Source organism: Bombina bombina, chromosome 7, assembly GCF_027579735.1.
Source record: "Bombina bombina isolate aBomBom1 chromosome 7, aBomBom1.pri, whole genome shotgun sequence".
Taxonomy (NCBI): Eukaryota; Metazoa; Chordata; class Amphibia; order Anura; family Bombinatoridae; genus Bombina; species Bombina bombina.
Window position 1 is genome coordinate 260,636,737 of NC_069505.1, and position 14,356 is coordinate 260,651,092.

Below are 14,356 nucleotides of genomic sequence, written 5' to 3' on the forward strand. Positions count from 1 at the left end.
CATGTAGGAGCACAGGGATTTAGTCTCATACCTGGTTGCTGTCCACTTTGTAACCATGTTTTGATGCAAACACTTTACCTAAGGAAATAGTTATGGCGTATCCCACCACAGCTATTGCAAACGCATTGCCCACAAGGTCACCAAACAGACTGTATCTGGGGAGCAGCGGAACTTTCAGGCTGAAGAACCAGACAAAAATATTAGTCAAGTTACTTTTGGAACTAGGGTTTTTTTTTAAATATTTTTTATTGAGAGTCAAAGCAAAACAAGCGAACATTACATAGTCATATAATCTGTATAAAGAAATCATTTCTATGTACATAACATACAATAAACAAAGTGAGCTTCTATGTCCATATTCAACATTATTAATGAATATAGTGCTTGCCAATCAAACTATATGCCCTCTAATTAGCAGCTGAGCCCACTCTTGGACCTCCATTATTATTGTAAACACGAGGTTACAGGGGCAACCATGAATAATATGAGACCACTTTTGGATCTCAAATGATGAATCTAATTTTTTCCTTTTATATTCGACCTGTGTTACATTAAACTGACACTGAACCCAATTTTTTTATTTCATGATTTAGATAGAGCATGCAATTTTAAACAACTTTCTAATTTACTCCAATGATCAATTTTTCTTCGTTCTCTTGCTATCTTTATTTTAAAAGTAGGAATGTGATGCATAGGAGCCGGATCATTTTAGGTTGAGAACCTGGGTTATGTTTGCTTATTGGTGGGTAAATGTAAGCATCCAATAAGCAAGCGCTATCCATGGTGCTGAACCTAAAATGGGCTGACTGATAAGATTTACATTCCTGCTTTTAAAATAAAGATAGCAAGAGAATGAAGAAAATAGGAGTAAATTAGAAAGTTGCTTAAAATTTCATGCTCTTTCTGAATCATGAAAGAAAAAATTTAGGTTCAGTGTCCCTTTGAACAAATGTGTGGTGTGTATATCATGCTAGAGAGAAATAATATGGAGTTATGTACACTCACAATAACCAATGAGAATTAAACATGGATAAACTGAAATATATATGGGGTTGCAAATTGTTATGGGCCTGTTAATTTATACAATGGGGTGATGAACCTTTTCTCTTAGGATTTATTGCTGTAACTTCCAATGGAAACAGGAACTGTGCAATCTATCTCTGAATGCATACAGCTTCTATGAAACTCAAACAACAATGTACACGTAAAATGGTAAACAAATAAAGATTCGTAGTGGCTTATCTAGAATATATATGATTCCACGTTAAATGGAGGCACAACTATGGAAATAGTATTTGATGTTACCTGATAGGCGATGAGTTTTCTAACTTCTAGCTTATATAGTCAACTAACATAGTAGAATAGATAAACATCCTAGAGCTATAACGTTAAGGGCTTATGTGCTTATAGGGTGTAAATATATACTAGAATGTTACCTCTGTGCCTGATTAACGGGGTAGAGAGCTCCACCATACGTTTCCCTCTGGCCACAGCAAAGTAAATATCTGAGCTAGTCTTTGTAAGGTAAGAAATAATCTTTTTGTGCACTTCCTCCTATTGAAACCTCTTGTAGAGACCTAGTGTCAGTATGTTATTTTATGTTAGATTTTGAAAGACAAAAGGACCTATCTAGTATTATAGTATGAACAAATTATACTCTAGGTAATAAGTCAGGAGTAAGGGTGTAGCTCAACCATTAAATGCTACAGAATATGAAAGCATTTTTATGCCATTGTTGCTAGGGCTTCAGGTCTATAGAACGTCCTGTGGAGTCAACACATTGCCACTTGATATGTAAAAGCCACATATAGTTAAGGTTATGACAGACCTTTCAGACCAGAAATCTTTGCAAGGGTGTGATGCTTGTGCCTTAGCTTCTCCGCTCCATACTGCAGCCTGTGCAGCAGAGAATCCTGGATCCTGCTTGCCATCGGTTGTGGTCTTTATCAAAGCCCTTTGGTATGCAGTGGAGTTACTCCGATTCTTCTGGAAGTTAATTTGAACAAGTAAGGGGTTCTCAGTCCAAGAATTTTCCTGCATGTGCGATGCTTGTGTTGTAGCTTTAACGCTCCACGCTACATATTGCGCAGTAGGTAACTCCAGACCTTGCTTGTTGCTGTCGGGTATAATTAGCGGACACTGAGGTCCTAAAGCACCATCTCCTCCTCCTTCTGTCGCAGCTTGCTCAAGTTGGGTAGTCTGCTGGGGAGTATATATGGGACAAATCTTAGCCGGAGGTTGGTTGTGACGCGAGGGCACCTCTTGACCTAAAAAGAGCACACGTGTACTGTCCCCTCAGGTCAGGCGAGTTTGCTGGCCGATGGTCAGCAAAACATAGTAATCCCATGGTCATTGAACCAGGTTTTGGTGCTTTTGGTAGTGTGGGCAGGTGCCAAGTTCTGCTGGAAAAGGAAGTCAGCATGCCCATAGAGCTCATCTGCGGAAGGAAGCATGAAGTGCTCCAAAATCTCCTGGTAGATGACTGCATTGACCCTGGACTTAATGAAGCACAGTGGACCAACACCAGCAGATGACATGGCTCCCCATATCAACACAGACTGTGGAAACTTCACACTGGACTTCAAGCATCTTGAAGTGTGTGCCTCTCCATTCTTCCTCCATACTCTGGGTCCTTGGTTTTCAAATGATATGCAAAATTTGCTCTCATCAGAAAAGAGGACTTTGGACCACTGAGCAACAGACCAGGTCTGTTTTTCTTTAGCCCAGGTAAGACGCTTCTGACGTTGTTTGTTGTTCAGGAGTGGCTTGACAAGAGGAATATGACATTTTAAGCCCATGTCCAGGATCCATCTGTGTGTGGTGGCTCTTGTGAAAGTCCCCAACACTTTTGAATGGCCTCTTCCTGACAATCCTCTCCAGGCTGCGGTTATCCCTGCTGCTTGTGCACCTTTTTCTTCCACACTTTTCCCTTCCACATAACTTTATATTAATGTGCTTTGATACAGCACTTTCGGAACATCCAACTTCTTTTGCAATTACCTTTTGAGGCTTTCCCTTCTTAAGGAGGGTGTCAATGATGGTTTTCTGCACAACTGTAAGGTCAGCAGTCTTTCCCATGATTGTTATTCCTACTGAACCAGACTGAGAGACCATTTAAAGGCTCAGGAACCATTTGCAGGTTTGCACTTTGAGCCTAGAATATTGCACCTTTTCACAATATTCTAATTTTCTGAGATTGTGGATTTGGGGTTTTCATGAGCTGTAAGCCATAATCATCACAATTATGACAAATCACGGCTTGAACCATCTTGCTTTGCATGTAATGAGTCTTTCTCATATATTAGTTTCACCTTTTAAGTTGCATTAGTGAAATAAATTTTGCACGATATTCTAATTTTTCGAGTTTCACCTGTAAATGCTTCCTGCCGCTTTAGCTATAGGCTCCGCCCCCAAAATAACAATTTTTTAATCTTATTTAAAGGGACATAAATCACCTTTTAATTACAAATCAGTGTGAACATTTAAAAACAGATTAACACTTTGTTTACTGTAATTGTTTCTCAAGAGCCAAACCTCATTCACCACTTGCCATATTTGGAGTAGCTAATTGGATTGTTACAGAAGAAGACAAGGCTCACAGCTGTCATTTTATTGTTGCAAAACTTGCACAGTTTTGCAGTATCTTATTTCCTGTGCTGAAGCCAATTAGAGACAGATATGTAGCAGGGTTAGTCCCTTGAATGTATAGTATGCACTGATAAATAATACTAAGAGTTGGAAAACCAACCGTCTTCAGAGATACAAAAGAGAAGCAAAATACATCATTAATTTAAATGCAGTTCTTTTACTTGTCATAATTAATCATTTTATATTTCAGTTACAGTCTAGTCCAAAATAAACTTTCATGATTCACATAGGGCATGTAATTTTAAACAATTTTCCAATTTACTTTTATCACCAAATTTGCTTTGTTCTCTTGGTATTCTTAGTTGAAAGCTTAACCTAGGAGGTTCATTTGCTAATTTCTTAGACCTTAAAGGCCACCTCTTTTCAGAATGCATTTTAACAGTTTTTCACCACTAGAGGGTGTTAGTTCATGTTTTTCATATAGATAACACTGTGCTCATGCACGTGACGTTATCTGGGAGCAGGCACTGATTGGCTAAACTGCAAGTCTGTCAAAAGAACTGAAACAAAGGGGCAGTTTGCAGAGGCTTAGATACAAGATAATCACAGAGGTTAAAAGTGTATTAATATAACGGTGTTGGTTATGCAAAACTGGGGAATGGGTAATAAAGGGATTATCTATCTTTTAAAACAATAAAAATTCTGGTGTAGACTGTCCCTTTAAAGGTGTTTTTATATCCCTTTTGGTGTATATAATTACCATAATCATACACACACATATACACACACACACATACACGCACACACATACAAACACACACCTCCACAAGCATATATAATATATCGCCAGCACTAACTAAATATATTTTGAGAGTGGTCAAACATGTCCCTGTATTTAAAAATTCCTTTCAAAGAATTGATGCTTGGGGGTATAATAATATAGAAAAAGAAAACAACTATACCAAATGGTACCATATTACACTAACAAACATATAACCATATACCACAGAATAAATAAAAACTAACAGGTGTCGAGGGAAGGCTCAGCAAAACAACATCCACACCAATCAGCAAATATTTAGGTAGTTAATTGAAGCAATTTTTACACATAGCCCCCCCCCCTAACATTTTCAGAGGCTGAAAAGTAATTTGGCAAACTAACATAATCATAAATAATATTTTGGTTGAAATTTGTTTGCAGTGAATGACTACCTGATGCATGGAACCCATAAACATCATCAAAGTCTTGGTTTCCTCCCTAGTGATGCTTTGCCAGGTCGCTACTGCAGCTGTTTTAAATTGCTGTTTGTTTGTGGGTCTTTCTGTCTTTAGTTAGGTCTTCAGCAAGGGAAAAGCATGTTCAATTAGGTTGCGGTCACGTGACTGACTCAGCTATTCAAGAATATTCCACGTTTCACCTTGAGAAGCTCTTTAGCTTATTTTGCAGAATGTTTTTGGTCATTGTCCATCTGTCCTAACAGGTTTGCTGTATTTGGTTGAAGCTGAGCCCTATACACTTCAGAATTCATCCTGTGACTTCTGTCAGCAGTAAAATCATCAATAAAGACTACCATAGCACTACCTCCACCGTGTTTCACAGATGATGTGATATGTGTCAGATCACAAGCTGTTCCTTTCTTTCTCCATTCTCTTCTCATCATTCTAGTACATGTTCATCTTAATTTCATCTGTCCAAAGAATATTTTTCCAGTACTGGGCAGGCTTTTTGGTATGTTTTCTGGCAGTTTCTAATCTGGCCTTTACAGTGGATTACACCATGTAGTAAACCCTCTGTATTTACTTTCATGAAGTCTTCTCTTGATTGTGGACTTTGACAATCAGGGCCGGATTGGGCCACCGGGATACCGGGAAAAATCCCGGTAGGCTGGCAGCTGGTGGGCCGGCAGCCGGTGGGCCGGAAGGAGCAGCTGCAGTCAGTGTAGTGTGTGGAGAGCAACTAGCAAAATACAGTTGTGAGGGAGCGCACCGCAGCGGCAAAGCCGCCAGCAAGTGAAGCAAGTAGCATGAAACAAGTAGCAACTAACAGGCTGGTGAGAGGGTTGGGAGTGGACAGCGGAGCGGCAGCACTGAAACTGGAGAGACAGAGGGGAGGGTTAAGCAGAGAGTCGCTAGTGCGCTATGTCTCTATGCATATTGGGTATTGTAGTTCCTTTTGGATATTCATATTTCCATGTCCCATGCAAGTGATGTCACGCCCGAAAGATCCGCTGAAGAGTCAAACTAGTACATCTTGTTTTTTCTCTCCGGGTAGTTTGCGTTCGCTATCAGCTGTTACTGACCAGGTCAGTGAATCAGCCATAGACTGTATGTTTAGCTTTATGTGTGAGTGTAGCTGTCTGTAATTCTGTGTAACTGTAATTTTGTAAGTGTGCGTGTGTAGCTGAGTAAGTAATGTACATAAAGCAGAGGGAATGGCTCTGAATTATTTCTGCACATAACCAGCACTGTGTACGAGTGAGGGAACCTCTATAATATATATATATATTTTTAAGGTTCTGGGGAGGGGGTTGTGTTTGTGTGGGTCAATTGGAACTTTTAAAATATTATATATCTTTATATAAGGTAATGGGGAGGAGGTTGTGTGTATGAGTCAAATGGAACCTCTTTATAATATTATACAACTGTATATAAGGTACTGGGGTCTGGGGAGGTAACTTTATGTGTGTGAGTCAGAGGGAACTTATTGACAATATGTGCATAATATTTATTTACAATATGTGTCTGTATATAAGGTACTGGGGTCTGGGGAGGTAACTTTTTGTGTGTGAGTCAGAGGGAACTTATTGACAATATGTGCATAATATTTATTTACAATATGTGTCTGTATATAATGTACTGGGGAGGGGGATTCATATGTAAATCAGCGGGAACCTCTAAAATATGATATATTTGTATATAAGGTACTGGGGAGGGGTGGGGGGCATGTGACTGATTGAAATTTGACTATGACACCAGCTCTATAAATCTATAAGTGAGATGGTAAGGATTAGAATACTGCTGAGGAGCGAGCCTCAAACTTAAAAAGTGGCCCCCAAGATAGGGGGGCTGGGACCGGGAGGGGGGGGCGCTGGGGGCTGGTCTTCTAACATTTCCATGGCTGGTCTGGTTTCCCAGTCCGGCCCTGTTAACAATGATGCACCTACCTCTTGGATAATGTTCATGAGTTGAATAGATGTTTCTAACAGTTTATTTCTTTATAAAGAAAATAATTTTATGATTATCCACCACAATTGTCTACACTGGTTAATCAGGCCGTTTGGTGTTCCTGAGCTCACCAGTGTTTTTCTCCTTTTTAAGAATCCTCCAATTTTTTAAAAATGTTTTTGCTTTCTCTTGTTTTTTGTTGGTGCGCTATACTTGCATTGCTCTTTGGATCTCATTTTAAGAGTTCACAACAGCTTCCAAATGCAAATTCACATATTTAAATGAACTACAGACATTTTAACTCAAAAAAGAGGGAACAGCCCACACATGGCCATGAAACAGCTTTTCAGTCAATTGTCAAATTACTTTTTCTACCTTGAAGAGGAGGGACTACAAATACAAATTATTTTAATTCCTAAACCATTCGCCCAATTTGGATTTAAATACCTTCAAATTAAAGCTGACAGTCTCATTTAGCACCAGTTCAATATTGTTTTTCTAAACAGTTAAAATAACTATAACTTTATCAATCTCCAAATATTTATGTACCTTACTATACATATACACACCCTTTAATTTACTATACATATACACACCCTTTAATTTACTAATACTATACATATACACACCCTTTAATTTACTATACATATACACACCCTTTAATTTACTAATACTATACATATACACACCCTTTAATTTACTATACATATACACACCCTTTAATTTACTATACATATACACACCCTTTAATATACAGACTCCTGGATACACTCACATACTACATACACACAAACACACACACATACACACACACACACACACACATATATATATATATATACAGGGAGTGCAGAATTATTAGGCAAATGAGTATTTTGACCACATCATCCTCTTTATGCATGTTGTCTTACTCCAAGCTGTATAGGCTCGAAAGCCTACTACCAATTAAGCATATTAGGTGATGTGCATCTCTGTAATGAGAAGGGGTGTGGTCTAATGACATCAACACCCTATATCAGGTGTGCATAATTATTAGGCAACTTCCTTTCCTTTTGCAAAATGGGTCAAAAGAAGGACTTGACAGGCTCAGAAAAGTCAAAAATAGTGAGATATCTTGCAGAGGGATGCAGCACTCTTAAAATTGCAAAGCTTCTGAAGCGTGATCATCGAACAATCAAGCGTTTCATTCAAAATAGTCAACAGGGTCGCAAGAAGCGTGTGGAAAAACCAAGGCGCAAAATAACTGCCCATGAACTGAGAAAAGTCAAGCGTGCAGCTGCCAAGATGCCACTTGCCACCAGTTTGGCCATATTTCAGAGCTGCAACATCACTGGAGTGCCCAAAAGCACAAGGTGTGCAATACTCAGAGACATGGCCAAGGTAAGAAAGGCTGAAAGACGACCACCACTGAACAAGACACACAAGCTGAAACGTCAAGACTGGGCCAAGAAATATCTCAAGACTGATTTTTCTAAGGTTTTATGGACTGATGAAATGAGAGTGAGTCTTGATGGGCCAGATGGATGGGCCCGTGGCTGGATTGGTAAAGGGCAGAGAGCTCCAGTCCGACTCAGACGCCAGCAAGGTGGAGGTGGAGTACTGGTTTGGGCTGGTATCATCAAAGATGAGCTTGTGGGGCCTTTTCGGGTTGAGGATGGAGTCAAGCTCAACTCCCAGTCCTACTGCCAGTTTCTGGAAGACACCTTCTTCAAGCAGTGGTACAGGAAGAAGTCTACATCCTTCAAGAAAAACATGATTTTCATGCAGGACAATGCTCCATCACACGTGTCCAAGTACTCCACAGCGTGGCTGGCAAGAAAGGGTATAAAAGAAGAAAATCTAATGACATGGCCTCCTTGTTCACCTGATCTGAACCCCATTGAGAACCTGTGGTCCATCATCAAATGTGAGATTTACAAGGAGGGAAAACAGTACACCTCTCTGAACAGTGTCTGGGAGGCTGTGGTTGCTGCTGCACGCAATGTTGATGGTGAACAGGTCAAAACACTGACAGAATCCATGGATGGCAGGCTTTTGAGTGTCCTTGCAAAGAAAGGTGGCTATATTGGTCACTGATTTGTTTTTGTTTTGTTTTTGAATGTCAGAAATGTATATTTGTGAATGTTGAGATGTTATATTGGTTTCACTGGTAAAAATAAATAATTGAAATGGGTATATATTTGTTTTCTGTTAAGTTGCCTAATAATTATGCACAGTAATAGTCACCTGCACACACAGATATCCCCCTAAAATAGCTATAACTAAAAACAAACTAAAAACTACTTCCAAAAATATTCAGCTTTGATATTAATGAGTTTTTTGGGTTCATTGAGAACATGGTTGTTGTTCAATAATAAAATTAATCCTCAGGGGCGGGTCCTAGAGGCTGACATGATCGGTCGCATTTTCATGGGCTCCTACCATATTATAAGCAATAAGCTGATAATATAATCTTCAGGCAATCCATTATATTGTTTGATACCTCTATTCTCATTACAAGCTATCAGTGCAAAATACTGAGACCATTATCTACAGTTTGCAAAGACCAGAAGCCTGCAAGTCGGATTGTTAGTACCAGCTGCAGAGAGGGGCCTACCGGACATATATCACGATCTCCCCCCCCCCGGTTCCCCGGGTTAAAAAAGGAGCACACTGCTACAACCATGAAGGGATACTACACAAATCTCTTTAATCTGCTGGCAGAACTAGAAATTAAAGCTGTGAAGGGGTTCAACAATCTCATGGACACTATCAAAAATGGCGGCATGGAGGAAGATGCGGAACAACAGAGGGCTCAGGAGACTATTTCGGCAACACAGCTGGCAGAGCTTACAGACGCTAAACAGACTGCAACATCGCTTCCCAAGGCCTCAAGCTTGACCGCGGCACTAACAGGGCAAAATCCCCTAGCCTCAACTACAGAGAAGATTACCCTGTTCATTTCGCTAAATCTCCACAGTATGGTGTCTTACAGGGAGCAACCACATTCGATGCATCTCATACACGTGGCCCTTGGTTGCGGGAGTGCGGCCGGCTCCTGCGACTGGGGGGTGAGACATATCTGCGGGCTTCATCTGCCTTGCGGAAATATCGGATCAGAGTGGAGGAGATGGCGGCTTCTAGTCGCGAGGAAAACATTACTACCCTTCATTTTTGTCTATGGCTGGGATCTCTGTGGCAGAGGGAATCGATGGCCACGCTTGGGGGTAGGATAGAGCTGGACTCTCGGTTTCCTCCTTAAAGGATCTAGGGGAGCATTGGGTCAGCAAGATATGACTTTAACCCCTATTTAATATTCCTCCCCACAGGCAAAGTTTATGACATTGGTCTTATCAGAGACTATCCATACTCAATCCAAATAGCTCAAATTATTCTAGTAATATTATTCAACATTTATTATAGTTCAGGGTGCATGTTTGTTTGTTTTTAGATAACTGCTGGACTGTATAAATTATCATGTACCTGTTTAGGTGCTTTTTTCTTCTTGGTGTGTATATGTGAAGTATATTATAGCATCTCAATAATTTGCTCCACAAATTTAGGTTAACTCTCTGCACTCAGACATAATGAGGTCACATATAACGTCTGGCAGGGAAAGATTGTCACTACCTCCTCAGCGCACCTACTAAGAACGTGGCACAAATTCAGCTGAGCTCCCTACTTTAAACATAATACATGTGCCAGCTCCTGGAGCACGTTCTGTATTTTTCCTACTTAAGAATATTGGGGCCGCTTTTGGTATAGATAACATAAACCATGAGATGGATATGGATGATATAATGTCAGCTGCACATTGTTTTTCTCTTTTTTCTTTTTCTCTTTTTCTCCGCTTTCCTCTCTCCTTCATGAACACCTATTCCCACCCTATTTTCAGGGCTATATATACCCAAGAGTTGTACTCTACTATTTCTAGCAATCTATTTGTGTAGCTCCCAAAAACATAAGATTTTACACAATAATTACCTAAAATGGTAAATACCTAAGCGGTATTAATCCGCTCTTATGCACCCCCACACACAAGGCTGTCAAATAGTAATACCTCTCATAAATAAGTTTAATGAGGCTTATAAAGGACAGATATAAATTATCACTCTAATAGGCAGCAATGCATACTAAAGAGGTATAGGTATTTAGTTACATCATAAATTTAAAAAGAGGTATCAATATATTGTTGTTACATGGTAAAGTCTACATTAGTGTTAGAGACTATGGCCTAGATTTAGAGTTCGGCGGTAAAAGGGCTGCTAACGCTCCGCGGGTTTTTTTCTGGCCGCACCATAAATTTAACTCTGGTATCGAGAGTTCAAACAAATGCTGCGTTAGGCTCCAAAAAAGGAGCGTAGAGCATTTTTACCGCAAATGCAACTCTCGATACCAGAGTTGCTTACGGACGCGGCCGGCATCAAAAACGTGCTCGTGCACGATTCTCCCATAGGAAACAATGGGGCTGTTTGAGCTGAAAAAAAACCTAACACCTGCAAAAAAGCAGCGTTCAGCTCCTAACGCAGCCCCATTGTTTCCTATGGGGAAACACCTCCTAAGTCTGCACCTAACACCCTAACATGTACCCCGAGTCTAAACACCCCTAACCTTACACTTATTAACCCCTAATCTGCCGCCCCCGCTATCGCTGACCCCTGCATTACACTTTTAACCCCTAATCTGCCGCTCCGTAAACCGCCGCCACCTACGTTATCCCTATGTACCCCTAATCTGCTACCCCTAACATCGCCGACCCCTATGTTATATTTATTAACCCCTAATCTGCCCCCCACAACGTCGCCGACACCTACCTACACTTATTAACCCCTAATCTGCCGAGCGGACCTGAGCGCTACTATAATAAAGTTATTAAGCCCTAATCCGCCTCACTAACCCTATCATAAATAGTATTAACCCCTAATCTGCCCTCCCTAACATCGCCGACACCTACCTTCAATTATTAACCCCTAATCTGCCGACCGGAGCTCACCGCTATTCTAATAAATGTATTAACCCCTAAAGCTAAGTCTAACCCTAACACTAACACCCCCCTAAGTTAAATATAATTTTTATCTAACGAAATAAATTAACTCTTATTAAATAAATAATTCCTATTTAAAGCTAAATACTTACCTGTAAAATACATCCTAATATAGCTACAATATAAATTATAATTATATTATAGCTATTTTAGGATTAATATTTATTTTACAGGCAACTTTGTAATTATTTTAACCAGGTACAATAGCTATTAAATAGTTAAGAACTATTTAATAGTTACCTAGTTAAAATAATTACAAATTTACCTGTAAAATAAATCCTAACCTAAGATATAATTAAACCTAACACTACCCTATCAATAAAATAATTAAATAAACTACCTACAATTACCTACAATTAACCTAACACTACACTATCAATAAATTAAACACAATTGCTACAAATAAATAACATTAAATAAACTATCTAAAGTACAAAAAATAAAAAAGAACTAAGTTACAGAAAATAATAAAATATTTACAAACATAAGAAAAATATTACAACAATTTTAAACTAATTACACCTACTCTAAGCCCCCTAATAAAATAACAAAGCCCCCCAAAATAAAAAATTCCCTACCCTATTCTAAAATACAAATATTACAAGCTCTTTTACCTTACCAGCCCTGAACAGGGCCCTTTGCGGGGCATGCCCCAAGAATTTCAGCTCTTTTGCCTGTAAAAAAAAACATACAATACCCCCCCCCCAACATTACAACCCACCACCCACATACCCCTAATCTAACCCAAACCCCCCTTAAATTAACCTAACACTACCCCCCTGATGATCTTCCTACCTTGTCTTCACCATGCCAGGTTCACCGATCCGTCCTGGCTCCAAGATCTTCATCCAACCCAAGTGGGGGCTAGACATCCACTGAAGAAGTCCAGAAGAGGGTCCAAAGTCTTCCTCCTATCCGGCAAGAAGAGGACATCCGGACCGGCAAACATCTTCTCCAAGCGGCATCTTCTATCTTCTTCCATCCGATGACGACCGGCTCCATCTTGAAGACCTCCAGCGCGGATCCATCCTCTTCTTCCGACGACTAGACGACGAATGACGGTTCCTTTAAGGGACGTCATCCAAGATGGCGTCCCTCGAATTCCGATTGGCTGATAGGATTCTATCAGCCAATCGGAATTAAGGTAGGAATTTTCTGATTGGCTGATGGAATCAGCCAATCAGAATATAGTTCAATCCGATTGGCTGATCCAATCAGCCAATCAGATTGAGCTCGCATTCTATTGGCTGTTCCGATCAGCCAATAGAATGCGAGCTCAATCTGATTGGCTGATTGGATCAGCCAATCGGATTGAACTATATTCTGATTGGCTGATTCCATCAGCCAATCAGAAAATTCCTACCTTAATTCCGATTGGCTGATAGAATCCTATCAGCCAATCGGAATTCGAGGGACGCCATCTTGGATGACGTCCCTTAAAGGAACCGTCATTCGTCGTCTAGTCGTCGGAAGAAGAGGATGGATCCGCGCTGGAGGTCTTCAAGATGGAGCCGGTCGTCATCGGATGGAAGAAGATAGAAGATGCCGCTTGGAGAAGATGTTTGCCGGTCCGGATGTCCTCTTCTTGCCGGATAGGAGGAAGACTTTGGACCCTCTTCTGGACTTCTTCAGTGGATGTCTAGCCCCCACTTGGGTTGGATGAAGATCTTGGAGCCAGGACGGATCGGTGAACCTGGCATGGTGAAGACAAGGTAGGAAGATCATCAGGGGGGTAGTGTTAGGTTAATTTAAGGGGGGTTTGGGTTAGATTAGGGGTATGTGGGTGGTGGGTTGTAATGTTGGGGGGGGGGTATTGTATGTTTTTTTTTACAGGCAAAAGAGCTGAAATTCTTGGGGCATGCCCCGCAAAGGGCCCTGTTCAGGGCTGGTAAGGTAAAAGAGCTTGTAATATTTGTATTTTAGAATAGGGTAGGGAATTTTTTATTTTGGGGGGCTTTGTTATTTTATTAGGGGGCTTAGAGTAGGTGTAATTAGTTTAAAATTGTTGTAATATTTTTCTTATGTTTGTAAATATTTTATTATTTTCTGTAACTTAGTTCTTTTTTATTTTTTGTACTTTAGATAGTTTATTTAATTTTATTTATTTGTAGCAATTGTGTTTAATTAATTTATTGATAGTGTAGTGTTAGGTTAATTGTAGGTAATTGTAGGTAGTTTATTTAATTATTTTATTGATAGGGTAGTGTTAGGTTTAATTATATCTTAGGTTAGGATTTATTTTACAGGTAAATTTGTAATTATTTTAACTAGGTAACTATTAAATAGTTCTTAACTATTTAATAGCTATTGTACCTGGTTAAAATAATTACAAAGTTGCCTGTAAAATAAATATTAATCCTAAAATAGCTATAATATAATTATAATTTATATTGTAGCTATATTAGGATGTATTTTACAGGTAAGTATTTAGCTTTAAATAGGAATTATTTATTTAATAAGAGTTAATTTATTTCGTTAGATAAAAATTATATTTAACTTAGGGGGGTGTTAGTGTTAGGGTTAGACTTAGCTTTAGGGGTTAATACATTTATTAGAATAGCGGTGAGCTCCGGTCGGCAG

General features: G+C 39.6%; 1 protein-coding gene across 1 annotated transcript in view; it reads right to left on the minus strand.

Annotated features, from left to right (window-relative positions):
- Positions 1–14,356, minus strand: part of SLC26A6 (solute carrier family 26 member 6) — a 156,995-nt gene that overhangs the window by 96,351 nt on the left and 46,288 nt on the right. Inside the window, exon 8 of the mRNA XM_053688958.1 lies at positions 32–179. Within this exon, the coding sequence (XP_053544933.1) occupies positions 32–179 (148 nt within the window). The remainder of the gene's footprint in view (positions 1–31; positions 180–14,356) is intronic.